This window comes from Pleurodeles waltl, chromosome 1_1, assembly GCF_031143425.1.
Source record: "Pleurodeles waltl isolate 20211129_DDA chromosome 1_1, aPleWal1.hap1.20221129, whole genome shotgun sequence".
In the NCBI taxonomy this organism is placed as follows: Eukaryota; Metazoa; Chordata; class Amphibia; order Caudata; family Salamandridae; genus Pleurodeles; species Pleurodeles waltl.
Window position 1 is genome coordinate 402,516,246 of NC_090436.1, and position 20,505 is coordinate 402,536,750.

The window sequence follows — 20,505 nt, forward strand, 5'->3', positions numbered from 1 at the left end:
AGAACATGTTCCTTTTCAACTTCCTTGTGAAGAAGCTGGTTGATCACAGTGATGTCACATTGCCTCAAATGCCAAGGAACTGCAGTTGCACTTTTACGCCATAATGTCACTGTGCTGAAAAACAGAATGCTCAAACATTTTCTAAAGCTATAAAAAGACAGAAAATCTATCCAGATGAAAAGAAATATAAGTGCATTTTGAAATGACACTGCCGCTTGACCATGCACACAGATATGAGACACCCCGTTAAAGACTGGCAGTTACTGGGCTGCAGAGTGGGAAGTATATAAAGCATACAAACTCACACTTTTATATAAACGTGTCGCCTTTATTAAAGCTAAAGAATAATCCGATAAGGAGTGTGCCTACTTTGTATTCTACCATTTGGAAGCCGCAATATTGTGATCCAAGACAAATGCAATTCAAAGTTCCGCATCAGTAACCCATTACAGAAAATACTTTATCACGTGTACATACATTAAACAATATCATCTGTAAACAAACGGTTTTATTAAATAGTACAAAAATAACTGCTTTTCTTAAGCCTACTTTGCACAAGTAAAAATGGTAAAAATAATTTTGCATACATTTTAAGAGCACAATTTCAAATGCATGTTTGATGAGGGTCCATAGATCTAACAAGTGGAAGGAGATGAACTCAAACACTAGATAAAAAAAAAAAAAAACAGACGGAATTCCAAATTGACTGAGTGACGGAAGTGTTACCTTATTCAAGCAGTGTGCCATATAATAATGCCCACTGACGCACGGACTGTGACAACACTAATAGCCTGGACAGAAAGCGTACCACAGTCAGAGACTGAGATTCTACTGCTCTCTGAGAGCTACTGCTCTGAGCTCATGATTGATGTCTGGGAAGCCAATGGTGTAGAGTATATGGCTGTCAGGCAGAAGAATGCATATTAGTTCTGTAACTTTTAGGAACTGCAAAGGAACTTTAATTTTGCTCCTCAAATCAGACTATTAGAATCAAAAGTAAGTTCAGGACATCAGGGCGACTGAGTGAAAAGTGTTACTCTGCTTCCAAAAACTAGATTACTAACATGATTATAATTTGAAAAAGAATAAGCTGCCGATATTCTACATAGAAATGCACCTTAGGTTTCTATATAAGCAGGGCTATATTCAATCACTAAATGCCCGATTTTCAAATATTTGTGTGCATCTACATGCCAGGTGTATGTGCAACAAATACATTTATGTTTGCAATGCCATGTTCTCATTCACAGAACTAGGATCAGTAGAATTTGAATACGGCAAAGTACACGTACAATAGCAAGAAATGTGTCACTATGGCAATGTTCTAAATTTAGTGTTCAGGTGAGAACGCGGTTTGTCCGGGAAGAGAGATGGGGGGGGTAGGGGGTGCAGTAACCACTAGAAATGTAGACACCCATGAATGTGTAACTTTGCCTGAACCCTAGCATTTCCAACTGATTTTTCATTTTCATTTATATTCCTAATAAAGGTAAAAAATATACTTGCAGTAATTGTGTACGCGGAGTGCAAAAAAATCCCCAAACTTCCTTATGTTTATAGGCGGTGCACTTTTCTCCACAGGGGAATGTGTGTCCTTTAATTATTATTAGGAGGGTCAAAGATAAAAAGGTTAAGGTAGAGAACTGTAAAGGGGTGCATTTGGACAGAAAATTTACCAAGTTAGATATAGTGACACTCAAACAAATCTTCACTTTTTTGTAGATTTGGAGCCACAAAAACCACAAAACTGCTCAGACTGAAGGAGGGTACATTTATTATTTTTTTTAAAGCGACTGAGTTCTCCTAAATGTGGTGGTTTATGTGTAAGAGAAGAATAGTACACAACACTGATTAAAGGTGACCGCAACATTACAGGAAGCCACTAGATGCATGTATTTATCTGAATATACCATAACTAAAAAAATGTTCATCGAAGTGTGAGGTATGCTTTTATATTGAGTTGAAATAAGATCACCACATTACTTGCACTTGTGATTCTCACATGTGATTTTCATATGGCCAAGGAAAATGTACAATGTTTGTGTTTTGCAGTTTATAATATACAAAGTTCCGAAGAAGGGACCGGGGTATATTGAAACGCTAGATATTATTTGTGTGTAGCCTGAAAAAGGATTTATTATGTAATCAGTTGTGGAATTTGGTTGAAGAATTGTTAGATTAATAATTACTTTTGGTGAGCAAATCTAAAATGAACCAGATCAACGGTAAAGGCGCCCAAGAAACTGAAAAATGTAAAATAAAAAAAATGTTTTGTATGCAGCAGCATACATATTTATATATATATGTATTATTATTTCAGGCTTCCTTATTCCCAAAATAAGATAGTTTCTGTATTTAATTCCTTCTGTGGCTGCAGTACTCGTGGCATCTCGTCACTTAAGGTAAATGGAGTTGGGCTAGACAAAAAGCCCTACATGTTTTGTGAAAATGTCTCTTTGACTTTGAAGAGACCCTAGCATTTAACTTCTTCAACCTTTTATTAGAATAAGTATTGGCAACACCAGTCAGTTTCGCCTTTGTTTTATTTCTATCTAACTGAATTCTAAAATATTAGATTTTTTTTTAAATAATCTTTGTTTAAAATTTGATAAACCATTAATAGTTTATCAAATTTAAAAGAAACAGTATTATAAAATGTTTCTAATATTTGTAATCCAGTTAGGTGGAAAGAATAACAAAGGTAAAACCTATAGGCATGAGGGCATGCAACAAAGAAGAAAGAAGACAGCGAAGAAAGAAGACAGCAAAGAAAGAAGAAAAAAGGCGTCATGTGGTAAAGAAGAAAGAAGGCCGAAGACGGCATGTGGTAAAGACGACAGAGAAAAAAAGACAGAGGACAGAATGCAGTAAAGAAGAAAAGATAGCGAAGAAGGAAGACGGCATGCGATAAAGAAGAAAGAAGACAGCGAAGAAAGAAGACGGCATGTGATGAAGAAAGAAGACAGCGAAGAAAGAAGACAGAAGACAGCATGCTGGTAAGAAGACAGCGAAGAAAGAAGACAGACGGTAGCATGCGGTAAAGAAGAAAGAAGACAGCATGAGGCAAAGAAGAAAAGACAGAAGACAGCATGAGCTGAAGAAGAATGAAGACAGAAGACAGCATGCGGTAAAGAAGAAAGAAGACCGCAGAAAAGAAGGAAGACGGCAAGCAGAAAGAAAAAAGTTTGCATGCAGAAAGAAAAAGGAAGACAACGAAGAAAGGAAAAAGAAGGCGGCAACAAAGAAAGAAGACGGAGAAGAAAGCAGCGAGGAAATAAAATATCAGCAAAAGATAGAAGACGGCATGCAGAAAGAAAAAAAAAAGTACCTTCAGCATTGTAGCCAGAGGAAGTACACTGGCCAGTGTCCAATGGGAAGTGAACGGAAGGAGTACATGGTCCAGAAGCAACTCAATGGCAAGATCGACGAAGAAGACAACAGGAAGTGATGTGCAGAGGACGTGCTGGCCAGACAGAAGCACGTAAATCACAGCAACGTTGGAGTAAGCCATTGGTAAGTTCAGGTAAGTAAGGGGCTGGTTCTAAGCTCCTTTTAAGTTTTTTTTTTATTAACAATAGATTTCACAAGCAGCACGGAAGCGCGTGTGCAGGCAAATTCTAAAAAAGAAGCTACCATTGGTTCATTATTAGTTCCCTAGTAAATAAAATTCTAGCTTGGAGTGTCTGAGAATTTTTGAATAGTGCACTTCTGTCGCCAACTACACAACATCTCAAGGGATGCAATGTTCGTGTTTGACAGGCCACACTAGGAATGTGGAAGGTGTCAAGAGAGGCAAACAGAGAGAGAACTTTTGCGTTAACAATCCAAACTGCGGACATCATGCTCCTGCAACTGTACATACATTGTTATTTGGTCCATCTAATTTCAATGGAAAGTCTTGCTTACATCGGCACATTTGAGAACAAGGCACTTGTCCTGCCAGGTTGGGAGCTTTACATTATATTTTGATAACCTAGGAACCAAGAACCCAGGAGTATTCTTGGTTGTCAGGTGCAGTAACGAATCAGATTATTCAGCATAGACTGGCAAACCCGACTACGCTAGATTTAGCTCTCTCAAGTAAAAAAAAAAAAGCTTACATTTTTAACAGCATTCTCCTTGTATTAACGGAGTGTCTGTTTCATAAGGCCCTGAGGCCCAGAGAATGGTGGATGCGTTTATTGTCATTACATCCTAGGAGCCATAGACAGCTATTAACTCTTATGCTACTGTAATAGAACTTTAACAGAAGTTTAATTATAATTTGCTATGTGATGTAGCTGACAACTGGCATTCAGATATGCTCATGGTCAAATAAGAGTGGTGTGTATGGTTAAGCTATTCAGGTCAACAACTTTCTGTAGATGCTGCTGTTGGCATTGGTAGAGGAGGTGTCCCTTCTGCTAGGCCGGATCATCAGTGGACCAGTGCTGCCACTGCTACCTGTGTCGGAGGACTTCCTGCAGCACAAGAGATTGCAGAGGTGTCTCTGACACTGGGAGGAAGCGTAGTAATACACAATGGGGTCAATGCAGCAGCTCACGCTGCTGATGCAAACACAAAGGATGTAGGCAAAGTACATCACCTCGCTGGAGCCAGTGGAATAACGTACGTAATGGATCAGCATAATGACATTGGTAGGTCCAAAGCAGATAATGAAAACACATAAGACGGCCAGAGCCAAAATCAAGGCCCTTGTCTTCTTTGCACTATTTTCAATGCTAACAGTGCTAAGACATCGGAGAATACCTACATAACAGACCAATGTGATTACCAAAGGCAAAAGAAAGAGAACCGAGCAGAGGACAGCAAAATAGTACATATAAAAGTTTTTGAGGTCAGCAAGATCTAAAACATCATGACAGGTGGTTATACCCAAATCTGGCACCTTGGCAGTTTGCTCGGTGGCAAGGAGAGGGATAGTGCTTGCAGCAGACAAAATCCAAACCAGTATACACATGAGGGAGGCGCGGCCTCGAGTGCGCCATGAGAGGGACTGCATGGGATAGACCACCGCCAGGAAGCGGTCAATGCTTATGCACATCATCAGCAGGACCGAGCAGTACATATTGCAGTAGAAGGCCGCGGTGACGCAGCGGCACAGTCCTGGCCCAAACCCCCAGTCATTGCCAGAGAAGTGGTAGACCGCCTTGAAAGGAAGCACACTTGTAAAAAGGACATCAGCGGACGCCAGATTCAACATGTACACCACAGCAGGCTTTTTAACCTTCATTTTGAATAAGAACATAAGAACTGCCAGGACGTTGAGAGGGAGGCTGATGCAGAACACCGCCGTGTACACCGAGGGAACAAACAGAGTCAGCCAAGGACTGGTCAGATAGCCTTTTGCCTCTTCTGAGATCATTTTTTCTTTCTCAGTTTTAATCTCAACAATGCGAGGGAAAGGTGAAATCTGAAGTCCTGATCCGTCATCTGAATCATTTTCACCATCGATGTCTGAAATTGGAATGATTTCATCTTGTTCATGCTTGTAATAGTTGTAGAAGGTTCTTATAATGGTGTTGTTCAACACCCGGGAACCTACAGAAATACAAGAAAATGAAAAGAACTTCAGAGGAGATTGAAAAGAAGTAGTTGGAAATATCAATGGTAGTGCACATACCGTACAATATACACGAGACACGAATACTGTGCAGGCCACGCACTGGCCCTACTTTAGACTATTAACATACACATCTTCATTATGCAATACATTTCAGTTAGTCCTCTGCCTGTTCTAAGAGCACTGTTAAACGTCAAGAAAGGGAAGGGAATGAAATTAAAAAGGGTGCCTGAGAGAGGAAGGGAGATGTGTACTGTGTGAACACAGATGAGTAAGAAAGGGTGCTCGATTCAAAGACAACATGATGGTGAGTGACCCAGAAGCGACCCAATGAAGGAAGAGATGCGGGGGAGTGTTTGATAGGACACAAATCAGGCAATTGTGGAAGGGAAGGAAAAATAACGAGAGCATGTCATAGGAGGAAGTAAGGGCACTGTAGAAAAGAGCAGAAGAGAGAGGGAGTGAGAAAAGACAAACAATGGGAAGGCAAGACTTTCTAGAAGACGTATATTAAGATTAGTCTTAGTCAAATAAAACGCAACAACCTCAGACTTTCAAACAACTCTTCCCCATATTTTTTCCAATTACTCTATAAAACTGGCAGTTCTTAACAATTCATATAGTGCTGTTAAGCCCAATTATTCTTTTTGAAAATGCAATAAAATACATTAATCTTAAGGAGCTATGGGCAGCCTGGTGTTCCTAAAGTGTAAAAGTATCCACAATGTAATCTTTTATCAGCAATGGTGGGGGAGGGGGCTTGCTGGATTACTTTGAGCTCCCCCACCCCCCTTTTGGCACTTACTCCCAACCAAGATTGTTATGTCAAAAGAGGCTGCTCATGACTCATTGCCTTTCTTTTCTTCCACTAAACACAAAGCAACTTTTTCAGCATGACGCTCCCATCGGCCAGTACCTGGCGCCCCCTGCGATCAATTCGCCCTCCAGGAAGAATAGCCCCCTAATTTGAAAACCTTTGCTCTAGAGCCTAGAAAATGTTCCAAGGGACTTGAGAAGGTGCTATCAATGGGGCATCAACCAACTCAATCCCCAATATTACAGCCCTCATGGAATATTAGTAAATGATTCAGTCTGGAATATTTTGTGAAAAGTACTCAAATTCAACTACTGTGTACAATAGAACATCTTAACTCCTGAACTGTTCTGTTCTCCTGTACCCACCGCACCCCAGGTGCTGAATGAACAGAGTTCCAGGTACAGTGTAATGTTTTTGTCATTCCCATGGAAATGTATGTGCCAGCTAAAGCAGTAGTTCCTAACAAATGAGGTTGACTCTAAAAAGGGACACAAAATCACAATGGTTAGGTTCAGGATCCAAGGAAAAGTGAAGAGTATGTCAGTAGACATTACAAGCACTGAACATGCACTCGGCAGGCCTTGAAGGGAGCAGGGTAACCGACTGCTCACTTGAGGCCTTGTTTCTAAAACAGAAAATGCAACAACTGCAAAAATAAAGATGCTGGCGGCTGTCACCGCACAAACCTGCAGTGTGCCGGAAAAAGGTACTCTAACCTTCACTGTGGACTTCATTGGGTGGCTGAGTAACAGTTGGAATGCAGTATTTACATGGAAGTACTCAAAGAAGTTGTCATGTACTACCTGGATTGAGCAGTAAGGAAAACAGGAATTGTATCAGTAGTTTTACAGAACTGTACAGCGGTCAGTTGACGATAGCAGCAATTAAGTACTTCTGAATACAAGTCCAGCCACCTGCCAACATTCTTGTCCTAGTAACTTCAAGAGAGCGCTAACTGTAGCTCTATATAGCAGCTGGTAGACCCAGGATGGAAAATCAACAGTATATTCTATTCCACCCAGGTCCTCTATCGGCTTTTTGGAGGCTACCTATATGGGCCTGTTCAGTTATGCACACATACCAGGGCATAGGGTTTTGGCTGGGAGACTAGATTTTACAGCATGGTTGTGATATCAACCCTCTCCTACACTGTACCAGGCATGATTATTATGACTTTTCTCTTCTAGGTATTCCACTTCTCGAGTTACGTCTGCTAACCAATAAAAAGTGAATACATTGTTTAAGAGAGAATGCTCATTTAGTGTGTTTGTTCCTTGCAGTGTGCTAATCCAGATTGCTAAAATATATATATAGTATTTAATCTGTGCTGTTTCAAATTATTAATGAGCAAAGTTTCATGGATAGCGGATAATAGAAACTTGTTTGTTGTCATTATTCGAAGAACAGAGTTTTGCAGAGTAAGCATCAGTAAAAAGGGCATTAGATCATTTTCTATCAATTGTTTATTCTAGAACATTAAAATAATTTTATTGGGGAACAAATTCCTTCTCCCAAATCACTGACAATTATAGGGGCATTGGCACATCCCCCCTTTTTGAATAGTAAGTGTGCAAACTGAGTGTGAACTTTGCAGATCCAGTGCAGATATAAACAGCGCGGGCATTACATCAGATGTTCAAGAATATTGGCAGTCACTACATCAGAGGACAACTTAAGAACACAAATTAAGGTAAGGTAAAATGGACGTTATACATATTTTCACTGGAAAAAAACAAAGGTTAAAGTAGTGTTACAGTTAGGTGAAAATTTCAACGACAAAGTAATGTTCTGAACTCACAAATCACACTGAAATTCACCAGATATAGTTATCTCAAGTAACTATAACTCGGGCCATAAGGAAACTATAACTTTTGCCACCGCCATGAACAGTTTTCTCATCAATAATTTTATTGCAAATGGTGCAGTGATATTATCAAATATGTCAGCAGTGATATAATATGGGAGGTAATTAGCAGTGCATGGCAAAGACGCACAATATATTTAGCTTAGAGCATGGGTTATAGTTACTCGATCCTTCTGAATTGAGGCAAAAACAATCAATTTCTAAAAATGTTTTGGGCTTGGGAAATCCCTCTGGGACCCAACCACAGTGCTAGGGGGGCAGGTTACCTACCCTGCCCTCTTCACTTTTTTGTTGTTGTTTTTTTTAACTGCAGGACAGGGGACAACGTCCCAGAGTCCTGTAATAGCTGCCAGCAACACGTATCTTCATGTTGCTGGCAGCCAATCAGAGCACTCTCTGCCACAGGAGTCTAACTCCGGGGGGCGCAAGATGGCCATGGGGGAAAAAAAGTACCCTGAGCCAATCCGAATGCTCTATTCTTTAATTTGCTGTTCAAGGGACTGTAATGAGAGTTCTCTGAACAGAATCGTCCAGATACACAAATATTCTTGTACCTTATTTTTTCATAAACTACAAAACTGATTTACACCAAAGACCAAGATATAGCTTCCAGCCAAATTTAATGTAATTCTGTTCAGCAGTTTTTGCAGTAGCACTGTCTAAAAAACTCTATTGAAAATGCCTGGGGAAATTTGGTTTTGGGTCCCCTTTTTTTCAGCCCCTGCTTGTAGGATCATTCCGAAACTTCCAGGAAGGAATAGAGTTGGATGAGTTTTTTTTTGGTAAAGTTTCATGAAATGGAACCAAAGTTATTAGTAAACAAAAAAACGTTGTTTCCATGGAAAAGCAGACCTAACTATAACTACCCAGTTTTGACTTCCAGACAAATGGAATCGAAATACAAAATAGAATTACAGACCAAGATTCCAAAGAACCTCAACATGGAAGAGGAGCTTTGGGTACTTGTTGGATAAGATGTAACAGTTCTGGTCCCGCAGGATTTTTTACACTAACAGGGTCCACATTGGGGGACTCTGGGATTTGATTTATAGCTTACTACTTTTTTTATTTACTTTTATTATTTTCTTGTTTATCATTTTCACTATTTTCGTTATTTGAACTATCTTGGTTTGACCGAGATATGTGAGAAAGTAGCCATATTTGAACACCAATGTAGTTGAGCTTGTATGGCTATAGTCCACAGGACGCAGAATATATCGTTATTGGATTATTTGTAGCTGTATAATATTGTCTGTTTTCTGTATGTTGGCCCTTACAGTGAGGCATGACTGTTTCACTATCACCTTGGGATTTATAAATCTAAGCCCATACAAGGTGGTATGGGCGTTTTCAACAATGCAGGGGTTGGCGTGTTTTCTTTTCTGCCTTTTGACATGATATGTTTGGCTGGTGTGAAAAACAAGTCTATCTTGGGTGTTCTAAAAGGGTAATTATGTTATGGACTGCTAAACGGTTGTTCTTTGATGAACTGAAATGTTGGTATGTCACCCTTTATTTACTCACAGCCGGAATATAATATTATGATTAAGCCCATTCAGGGATTTATGGGGATTAATTTTTGTTTGAATGGTGAAACTGTTTGGTAACTCCAAGACGGCGACTAAACATCTCCTTGTAGATTTCAGCATGATCACCTAGTTTCGATGTTGATGAATTATACTTTTTTAAAGGGGCTTAACGGTGCCGGGTTAACTGACATTGACAGAGACAGTAGCGGAAACCTGACTGTTTTTTATTGCTGAAGGTGAATTATGAAGAATAAACAAGAATACTGTGCATTCCTGTGAGTGTCCGTACCTCTGTTCCTTTGGGACATACATATACACACACATATATATACACACACATTTATTGTATTAATGTTTTACTAAACATTTTTATTAGGGTTTTACAAGGTGCTTGAATACAATGATGTAGCAAGAATCACTGTTTTGAGAAACATGGAAATATGCCTAGACTCAATACACCAAGTGTAAGTGGCAACAGATGGGAAACTGCCCAGCCGGGAGGCCATGGTCCGCTTGGAGTTGTTCAAAGGAGAGGAGATGGCCAACTGAAAACAAGTCGCCAACTGTGGTCAGCGAGTGCTCCCGCCAGATAAGGAGAATGGAAGCTGTTGACGTGCATGGGTAGCACAGGAGGCCATGCAGTGAGAACCCGGGGCATATGGAAGAACTTGTCAGATAAGGAGGAGGACTTGGGCAATTAATTTATGGGCAACTTTGCCTTGTAATGAGTGTGCGGCCATCACCGGAAGCAACAGCGGAGATGGCAAGTTGGGGTTGGGGATGGGGTGGGAGTGGTGGCATGTCTCCTCAAGATTGTGGTTGGCTGGTCAGCTAGTCAGCTGGTCAGCTGGTAAACCATTGTAGCTTCGCTGCCAGGAAGTATGCCTCAAAGAAGGGTGGCTTCTAGCCCTCCCTCTCCGGTAGGTAACTGGAATTTCTTCAGCACTATCCTACGGTGACCACTACCCTATATGAGTTCGGTAAGCAGTGAGTCAAGATCTCAAAAGAAAATATTGGAAGGGCTACTAGGAGGTTGCCAAAGTAATACAAGAGGCATGGTAGTATTACCATTTTGGACAGAGCGAATTTTCCTGTAGTAGCAAGAGGTAGCTTTTTCCAGAAAGCCACAGAGGGTCTCAGTGCCACCAGGCCACCAATCCCCACCTGATCTCAAAGAGATCAGGTGGGGATTGGTGGATATGATTCCCAAAAAACGCACCGCAGAGGTCTGGCAAGTAAGAAGTGTCCTTTCTACGGTGATATCCATCAGGGGGGAAATCAGAGTGGGGTGGATAGGCAGAGGAATTGCCCCAATTGCCTGTGAGGTCAAATATAAGAGCGTAAGCCTGAAATGCCTCTTGCATAAAAATAGGATCCATTCTAGCATCTCTGATAAACAGTGAAAGGATGTCAGCATATAACAATACTGCATATGTCCAATCTTCTAGAGGAATACCCCAGTGTCCCCCTTCCTGATGGAACATGGACACTGTTCCATCATGAAGAGCAAAGGTGCCAGGGGGCCGCCTTGCCGGGTCCCACACACAACTTGGAACATGGTTTATATTTGGCGCCAAAGCCGAATAAGTGAGAGAGGCTTATTGTAGAATAGTCTGGTGTATGCGAGGAGATGCTTGCCAGTACCCATTCATGTCAGGGCCTGGAACAGGTATCGCAAGTCCAGAGAGTCAAATGCCTTCTGCAGATCCAGGACCAGGCACACAGCAAATGGGAAACGTCCCCTGGGCCTGATCTTGCACCTGAAAGAGGCGCAAAAGATCCTGAGAGGTGCTGCGTCCCGGGACAAATCCATTCTGGTCTGAATGCTATTAAGATGTTTTCTTTATTTGGAGAAGAGCTGATTAAATCTTTTGTTATTGGTCCTGATGAAGCGTCAATGGATCCGGTTGGACCGTAAGACGCTCAACATGTCGACCCTGGTTTAGAGGCACTATAACAGTTATAGTCCTCTGTGGTTTGCTGCTCTTTGAGAGTAATTGAGCATCATAACTCAATTTGTTACTTTCCTTCTGGTTTTAATCTTGGTCTTCATCCTTGTGTACTGATTAAAATTATGATGTGTATTGTGAGATGAATAACCAATTTTAAGTATATTATTTTTTTCCTGTTCTCTCCTACGTGCGCTGGTGCCTGAATGCAGGTATAGTTTGAACCCACCAGTGACTATCAGAGCAGTATGGCTTAGAGCCCCCCTTTCGGGGAGCCCGTCAGGCGTTGCAGTGCCGGCCTGGCAAGGAGCATTTCCCGATGATGATGCCATTCATCCATTGTGATGCTTGAGGGCTCTTGCTCCTGAGATTTTAGGTCCCCTAGGTCGTTAGAGAACACGTGGAACAGTGTACCTTTGTTTACATTACAATGAAAGTCAATGTCCGATGGGTGCTTTATCAGACCGCGCCTCGATCAAGGGCAATAACTACTCCAGAAAGAGGCTTGTGGCAGATGTGTGTCTCAATCATGCATGACAGGCACCGTTAATGACGGTGTGTGTGTGTGTGGGGAGGGTATGCGCAAGCTACACTGCTCGGACAAGACCGTCAATGACCTACTGAGAGGGAAGGAATCCAACCTCCGTGTTGGGAACAAATCTGTAGTGGGCAACGAGGAGACGGAAAAACGATCTGACATTTGTTGTAACTATAAATAAAGCAGTACATCGCTTGTTACTACCATCCAGAACAGTAATTTACAAATCAAACACAAAGCTTGTTATTTTCTTCCATGCCATGGACACTGGAGCAGAGGCTTCCATAACCCATTCTAACCTACTGGGGTTGGTAGACCTGTGTTGGCATCAATGCAACAGCCATCCAATTCTTTACTGGAGTTTAATGCATCGAGGTTTCAATTAATCTATGCCATCTTCAGTTCAATATCACTCTCCAAAGACAGCAATAGACGAGCAGCATCTCAGAATTCTACCTAGTAGTTGCTTGAGCCTGTCAAGAGATGTCCAGCCAAGAGTACCGCTAGGAACCTGTCACACCTCCCAGAAAGTCACAACCTTTTTCTAAGGATCTTCAAGAGCAATTTTACTTTTTGCTGGCCCATAGTCAGAACCTTTAAGTCTAAATTTTAAGCACACAGCCTACTTACCCTTTCCCATTCTGATAATGAAATGTATTTTATTGCGCTATTCATCATAAATGAATGACTTCCGTTAAAAAAAAAAAAAACACCGTAAATGATGGACTATGATACTGAGTAGTTGACGCGATTGCTGGTCAAATTGGGTATAACATCTCTCTGGCATCATCAAACGCCCATCTCCCAAGGCATTTTGTCAAAAATCTGCGAGGGGAAAAACCTCAAATTTGGTCAGACATATGTCTTATAATTGGGGGTTTAGGGTTGGGTAACTGATTCATTGTTTGGTAGTAACGAAACCTTTATCATGAGACAGCCATTGCCGGCAGCAAGCATTGTCTACAAAATTGTCCCCACAGCATGTTGACTGCTTGTGCCAGAGTTGTTTTGTTTGTTATGTGGAAGCCTGGTGGCCTTTGACATAGGATGGGATGGGATGCATCTATACATCTCCCGTGGCCTACAGAAATCATGCGATGCTGCAGCTGAGCTCCAAAGCCTTGTCTCGGTGTCCTTCGTGTCCTGCTCTAAAAACTCAACTAATTTGGGTCTAAACCAGTGTTCCCATCAAAGGGCTCGTTCATCAGGTGTATTTGAACCGCTAGAGGGGGCTGCGCGTCTGCAGGATACTGTAAGAGAAGGCTGGTGCTCACCTTCGCCCTCTCAGGTGACCGAAAGGCGATTGCATTGTTACTGTAGTTTGTAAGAAAGGAGACGGCTCCAACTGAAAACCTTAGGGATGGATGAAAGTGAAGGGATGGCCAAACTCACTCCCTCATCAAACCCTCCACGATGGTAAACTTAAAATAAAAAAACAATGAAAACGCCACACGCGCAACACATAAAGGATTACACTTCAAGCGATCCAGAACCGCAGAATCATTCTGCAAGGCAAAGGTTTTCTTTCAAGTGTGAAGAAGGCGCCCAGAGGGAGAGTGGAAGACAAATGCGATCTTGGAAGCTGAGTCTCTGTGTGTTTCATGACAACCTGTCTTTTCTCAAGGGGGATTGCGTCAGACCCCCGGGAGGATTGTTTGTAGTTTATTCGCACGTATTGATAAAACGTTCGTGTTAATTGCCTGTCTCTGCTTCCGATTTCCTCCTTTGTCAACTGTGAGATCTGGGGTGAGTGTGGGTTTGCCTCAATGAATGGAATGTGCCCATCTTTATCGTACAGCACATAATAATTTTGGAACCCTCGAACGCCACTGTGGTTTACTATATGACATTTAATAGAAAAGTCTCTGCCTTCTTAAGCTTTTAACCCAAACCACGACTGCACTGACAGTTCTGCCACTCACTTGAAATCACTGAATCCGTACAAAACACTGCACAGCAGACGAACTGTCCAAACACTACACACCCTCCCTCATCATACAGATGTAAGGTACATGTAGGAAGGGGGATCTTTCAAGTTCATAGCTCATGGGAAATATAAAAGGCCTGATTTAGGGTTGAGTAGTGGATTACGTGTCAAACCCCTTCTTAAGCACCTAGCATGATGGTGGTAACTCCTCTGGTGGAAGGTGCTGCGGTGAAAATGACACTCTTGGAGGAAGCTGCATGAGCACTGCTTGTGGTGGTATCTCTATTTCAGGCCTGTACCAGGGGCACTACTATGGAGCCGGTGGAGGATGAACAGAACCCGGCACCGAGCTTCAAAAGATGGTTCTGTTCTATTGATGACGTCACATATCAATGTGCCTGGCCCGAAGTGGTGGAGAGAAGGAAATGACTTAACTCGGTAAATGCGCCTCAGAGGGACATGTAACCCGCAGGTTACAGTTTCATTCACTCAGGACAACCCAGACTTTCACTCTTCTCATTACCACTGAGCTTAACTGAGACATTCTTTATTTATAAACCTCACAATGCTGTAGATAAAACCAAGTTATTATTAGTGCTCCTGGGCAAATATGAACCATAAAAGGAAGACCAATTTACAAAGCAGTATGGTCAAGTCACCCAAAAGTGAATTATCGGGCCTGAAGTAAACCCAGAACCCAATAAACCAAAGCTGTCAGAGCAGGAATGAGTGACGGTGCACACACTACCCCTCAGATGCCAGCTCCACCTCCTCCGGTAACCCTACCCTAGTGTTGTCACTTCACTCCATGAAGCAGGACATCTTGGGTAGAAGTTGGGATTTCACTTTCCCAATCAGTGATAACAGTTTCGTTTTTCTAATTGAATTAATGGAAGCAAGCCAAATTACAACTTCTCAGAATGCATTCAGCTGTCGAACAAGAGGCAAAAATTGGAAACATGGTGGCAAAATGGCATGGACCTAGGCGGCAGTTCTACCCTGCCGTGGGAGCTGCTCCTTAGAAATAATCTGTGGTGGCAAGCAGCACCGGCGGGAGGAAGCAACATAAAAGGAGACACACATACCTAGTAGGAAAGTCAAGGGCTTCCTAGTTTATGAACTATCCTATAGCAACACTGTGCATGTCAAAATAGGTAATAACTTTTTTGTGTGGATACACAGAGTAGCATGGCACATGACTGGTGACTCGTTACAGACAGCAACAGAAATAAAAGGCCAGGAGTGGGTTGGTTTCAAGTGGCTTGTGGTGTATGTGTTGGCTGCGAGTGGGATGATTTCAAGTGACTGGCCGTGAAAGTGCTGGCTGAGAGTTGTTGGATTTCAAGTGACTGGCCGTGAAAGTGCTGGCTGGGAGTGGGATGATTTCAAGTGACTGGCCGTAAAAGTGCTGGCTGGGAGTGGGATGATTTCAAGTGATTGACCGTGAAAGTGCTGGCTGGGAGTGGGATGATTTCAAGTGACTGGCCATGAAAGTGCTGGCTGGGAGTTGTGCTGGATTTCAAGTGACTGGCCGTGAAAGTGCTGGCTGGGAGTGGGATGATTTCAAGTGATTGACCGTGAAAGTGCTGGCTGGGAGTGGGATGATTTCAAGTGACTGGCCGTGAAAGTGCTGGCTGAGAGTTGTTGGATTTCAAGTGGCTGGCAGTGAAAGTGCTGGCTGGGAGTTGTGCTGGATTTCAAGTGACTGGCCGTGAAAGTGCTGGCTGGGAGTGGGATGATTTCAAGTGACTGGCCGTAAAAGTGCTGGCTGGGAGTGGGATGATTTCAAGTGATTGACCGTGAAAGTGCTGGCTGGGAGTGGGATGATTTCAAGTGACTGGCCGTGAAAGTGCTGGCTGGGAGTTGTGCTGGATTTCAAGTGACTGGCCGTGAAAGTGCTGGCTGGGAGTGGGATGATTTCAAGTGATTGACCGTGAAAGTGCTGGCTGGGAGTGGGATGATTTCAAGTGACTGGCCGTGAAAGTGCTGGCTGAGAGTTGTTGGATTTCAAGTGGCTGGCAGTGAAAGTGCTGGCTGGGAGTTGTGTTGGATTTCAAGTGACTGACCGTGAAAGTGCTGGCTGGGAGTGGGATGATTTCAAGTGATTGACCGTGAAAGTGCTGGCTGGGAGTGGGATGATTTCAAGTGACTGGCCGTGAAAGTGCTGGCTGAGAGTTGTTGGATTTCAAGTGGCTGGCAGTGAAAGTGCTGGCTGGGAGTTGTGTTGGATTTCAAGTGACTGACCGTGAAAGTGCTGGCTGGGAGTTGTGTTGGATTTCAAGTGGCTGGCAGTGAAAGTGCTGGCTGAGAGTTGTTGGATTTCAAGTGGCTGGTTGCGTTGTGTGTTAGTTGGGAACTCTGCCTGCAAGTTGATTGGCTGCATATGTACTGGTTGGGACAGGGAGTTGTTTGACTAGCCGTATGCGTGTTAATGACTATACTATTCTCTGCACGAGGCACTAAAATGGAAACAGTAATTTTGTACTCGGGTTATTTAGATTGTTATCGCATTCCAGTGTCGTCTATCTGAAAGAATAACAAACATACTTAGACATTCTTGTGGTAAAGTTACTTATACTCTAAGTGATACATTCAGATCGCGCTTTCTAGCCTTGTAAAAAAGTCTGGGGAGAAAAGTCAGGGCAGCTGTATTGTGGAAAACGACAGCTAAATAGGGATTTGGCAGCCTTCAAGATTTAGCTCCTAGAGAAATATTATGGCGACGCTCTAAAAGCAGGCTAACAAGTGAAAGGGCATTTTGTATAGAAAGTGTTTACATTAAATTGAAATTAAACAAATAAGCTGACGTTAATTGAAGAGTTAAATTCAAGTTTATTCACGTTTACACTGACCTTATCTAACATAGGCCTGCATTTTAAAATGACTAACGTTAGTTGCCTTCTTGCTTAGTGAACAATTAAACCTTATATGTTTGAAAGTTAATCCTGCTCTGTCTTACTTGTGGAGCCGAACGTGCTTCGCGTTTATTGAATGTATTGATTTGATAAAAACAGCCTCAGTTTTTAACTTTATCAGACAGCGCTTTAGAGATCTCCAAATCTGCACAAGGCAAATTGGTAACACAAGATGTAATAATATAAAAATGTTTGGGGAGCTGGGCTACACTATTGGTTTTGTTAATTGTGCACTCTACATGTAATGGTGGTATTGCCACACTATGGGCCTGATTACGACCTTGGTGGATGGAATACTTAGTCACAAACGAAGCGGATATCCCATTCGCCGTATTACAAGTTTCATTATATCCTATGGAACTTGCAAAACGGCAGGCAGGATATCCGTCACATTTGTGACAGTGTATCCCATCCGCTGAGGTTGTAATCAGGCCCTATATCTTGTAAGCTTGCAAATAATTTATTTGGCATAATTAACATATAGTATTGTATTTGCATTTACATATCGTATTGAATTGCTTTACTGAAATTAGCACACTAATCCGGAATCCAAAGTTAATGGTTGATGAAGTTGTTTTGTTGGTTATTGGGTTCAGTCATGCGGTCACAAGAAAAGACAAAAACGATTTTTTCACTCCAGTTTTTGTGGTACATGAAAATGAATACCAGTTCAGAATGATCATCGAGGGGGCTATGTGATATCCGGCAAATGAATGGTGTGGTAAATAGGCTGGCGGAGACTAGGTATTGTTAAGTTGCACGGATGGGGTTTTAAAGCAGGAGAAGTTGTGATCTATTAAACGAGGTGCAAGTCATTTGCAGAACTACAATAAAAGAGATTGAGGCAGACTGGCATGAGAAGGAGAGTAGGCTATACTCAGAAATAGAAGGTGGACAGAATGTAGGGAGAGGGTCACCTTGAAGAAAGGACAGGAAGCCATCAGAAGTCACTCAAGGTCGATTTTCATGCTGGGTTTTAGGAGTACAGTGGGAGAAGACTTTCTGAGATAGCAAGTAAACTGAGGATGTAAGCTGTAGAAATAAACAACATTATAGATCGTGAACCGTGCCTCAAACATGCAAGTCAGAGCGTACAGATCATGCAAACATCAATAGCTCGAGCCTGCTATATACCAAGACGAGGGCAGCCCTTTTAAAAATAGTCTGCAGCATCCCATGCTTAGTACAGGGTCTGTACACTGCAAAAGGGAAAGGTGGCACAGACACTTTCTTTTGGGAAAAGTCTCATTTAATGATCCTTTTTCACATTTCTGTATTAAAGGCTGAGTGTCACTAAGAAAATAGTTATTTGGCACTGGCCGAAAGCATCTTGCTAGTGCAGACTCAGATTTATAACTTGTTTTTTACCTAATACCACTCCAGGTTGTTTCTACAACATAGCAGATCAGCAGCAGACAAGGAAAAGTACCGAGTGCTAACATTCCAAGTGCATGTTTGTGTATGTGACCAGTGTGGCACATGCATTTTATGTATAAGTGAAGCAAAATAATGTAAGCCTCTGAATTCTATGTCCATGTGCTCAAGAGGAGGGTGAGGTTGTTTCCCCGGACAGTGGAAGTGCGCTGCTGACATTTCTGAATCGAGAGTGAGGAAACCTCGACACTCTGGGTGCAGATAAGACAGGGTTCCTGCAGAAATTCAAGTGCATCCTTTTGCTGATAGGGGCTGCTGCTAACTCTTACTCTACTAGCACAGCCACCTGGTAGATGATAGGGGTGAAGGGCGGGTCTGCAGTCTCTACTGTTCAGTGGGTGAAGAGCCCTTTAGGAGGCCAGACTTTTGTACCTTTGCCTGATCACTGTCTATGTGGCTTTTATAGGTACTCCAGGGAGGAGACTACCCAGCTGTTAGAAGACTCCCTCCGCACAAAGTCTGTGTCTGACCGATATGAAACTGATTCTAATATTTTCTTGCAACAGCTACCTCACAGTTTGTTTGATGTGATTAATGTTGCATTAGGGGTGCTATTTTTAATCTTCATACTTGCAAACATGCTCTCTTTTTTATATCAAATAGCTATGTACCAAGGATATAAGTGGTTTGAGAGAAAGGTGAAGGTGTGACCATGTTTTATGAGGGATAATGTACCCCCTTTCCCTACATGATAAAGATACTGTAAGTCACCTTGTAGTTCTATAACCTCATAAAGGAACTTAGCCTTATTCTGAAGGCCACAAATCTGTAACTTTAGAAAGTGTGCACAGAGGAAGGGCACCTTGCGAAACAACTAAAAAGCAATGCTATTTACGCGAAACTTGGAGTAACAGAACAAGTAAAGTTATGTATATGCAGTAGAAACGTGGACAAATGCCAGGGAAGAGGGTGGGAGGGTAGGGGTTCAACTTTGATAAAAAAAATAAGTTCACGTTAAAATCCACAATTACACTGCTCTCCCAGGATTATGGTATTTACTTTCCATCAACCCACACATGTACAGTCAGTAACTACAGCGTTCTAACTGATTTCATCAGTGATGTAATTTAAAATGTCATGAAGTCATAAGCAATACATGGCAGGGGAGTAATTTATAGTTAGCTCAGTAAACTATAACTGGTGAATCACTGTTTGATTGTTTTTAAAACTGTAGGTTTTGTGTTATTTCAACACTTTATAATTTAAAAGTGGTTAGAAATCATTGATGCATTACATTGCAGCGCCCATATAAGAGACACCTTTTTCACAACCTCTACTGTGTGTGTGTGTGTGTGTGTGTGTGTATATATATATATATACATACACCCACACATACATACACCCACATATACAAACAGGAAAGGGTAAAATGTCTCTCTCTTATGTGGGTGTTGCAATGTCATTCATCAATGATTTCTACCCACAAATGCATCAAAGATGTTTCTATTAATGCAAGATTGATGTTCTACCTAGAAGGTGACAGCTCTGTCAACTATTTCTTTGACCCTCTCCTAAAAGGCTGTCTCACAACCATCATAGCTTTCTGATGTAGACAAACACACTAGGAACAGGTTACAGGGAGACAGAAACATGCACTTTGAAAAGTCTGAAGGCTCCATTCGGGCAATAAACAGAACAATAAAATCTGAGAAGGCAACACAATGCAAATGAAATTACATGAAAGCTAGTTCATAAAAATAAATAGAATATAATTAACACCTGTCCAATAAGGAAAAGTAGGCAAAGGGTCTTTAGGATGTGGGAATACCAAATAATAAGTGTTGCTCAGAGCTGTAGTGGAGTGAAACAGCTTATTTGAAGTGTGTCATGTCAAACCCAAAAAGTTGACTGAAGTTTATTTTTGGAAGTTCGTAGATCTGGCAGTCAAGGGATAATCTGATGCTCTAATACCCTGCCAAGTGTCCGACACAGATCTAGTGGCAACGTTCATATAGGATGAAACATTAAG

General features: G+C 41.9%; 1 protein-coding gene across 2 annotated transcripts in view; it reads right to left on the reverse strand.

Annotated features, from left to right (window-relative positions):
* Positions 1 to 307: 307 nt before the first annotated feature.
* Positions 308 to 20,505, reverse strand: part of F2R (coagulation factor II thrombin receptor) — a 91,908-nt gene continuing 71,710 nt past the window's right edge. For both annotated transcript variants that reach the window (XM_069223573.1, XM_069223583.1), the window contains one exon: positions 308 to 5,541. In XM_069223573.1, the coding sequence (XP_069079674.1) occupies positions 4,343 to 5,541 (1,199 nt within the window). In that variant the 3' untranslated portion in view covers positions 308 to 4,342. The remainder of the gene's footprint in view (positions 5,542 to 20,505) is intronic.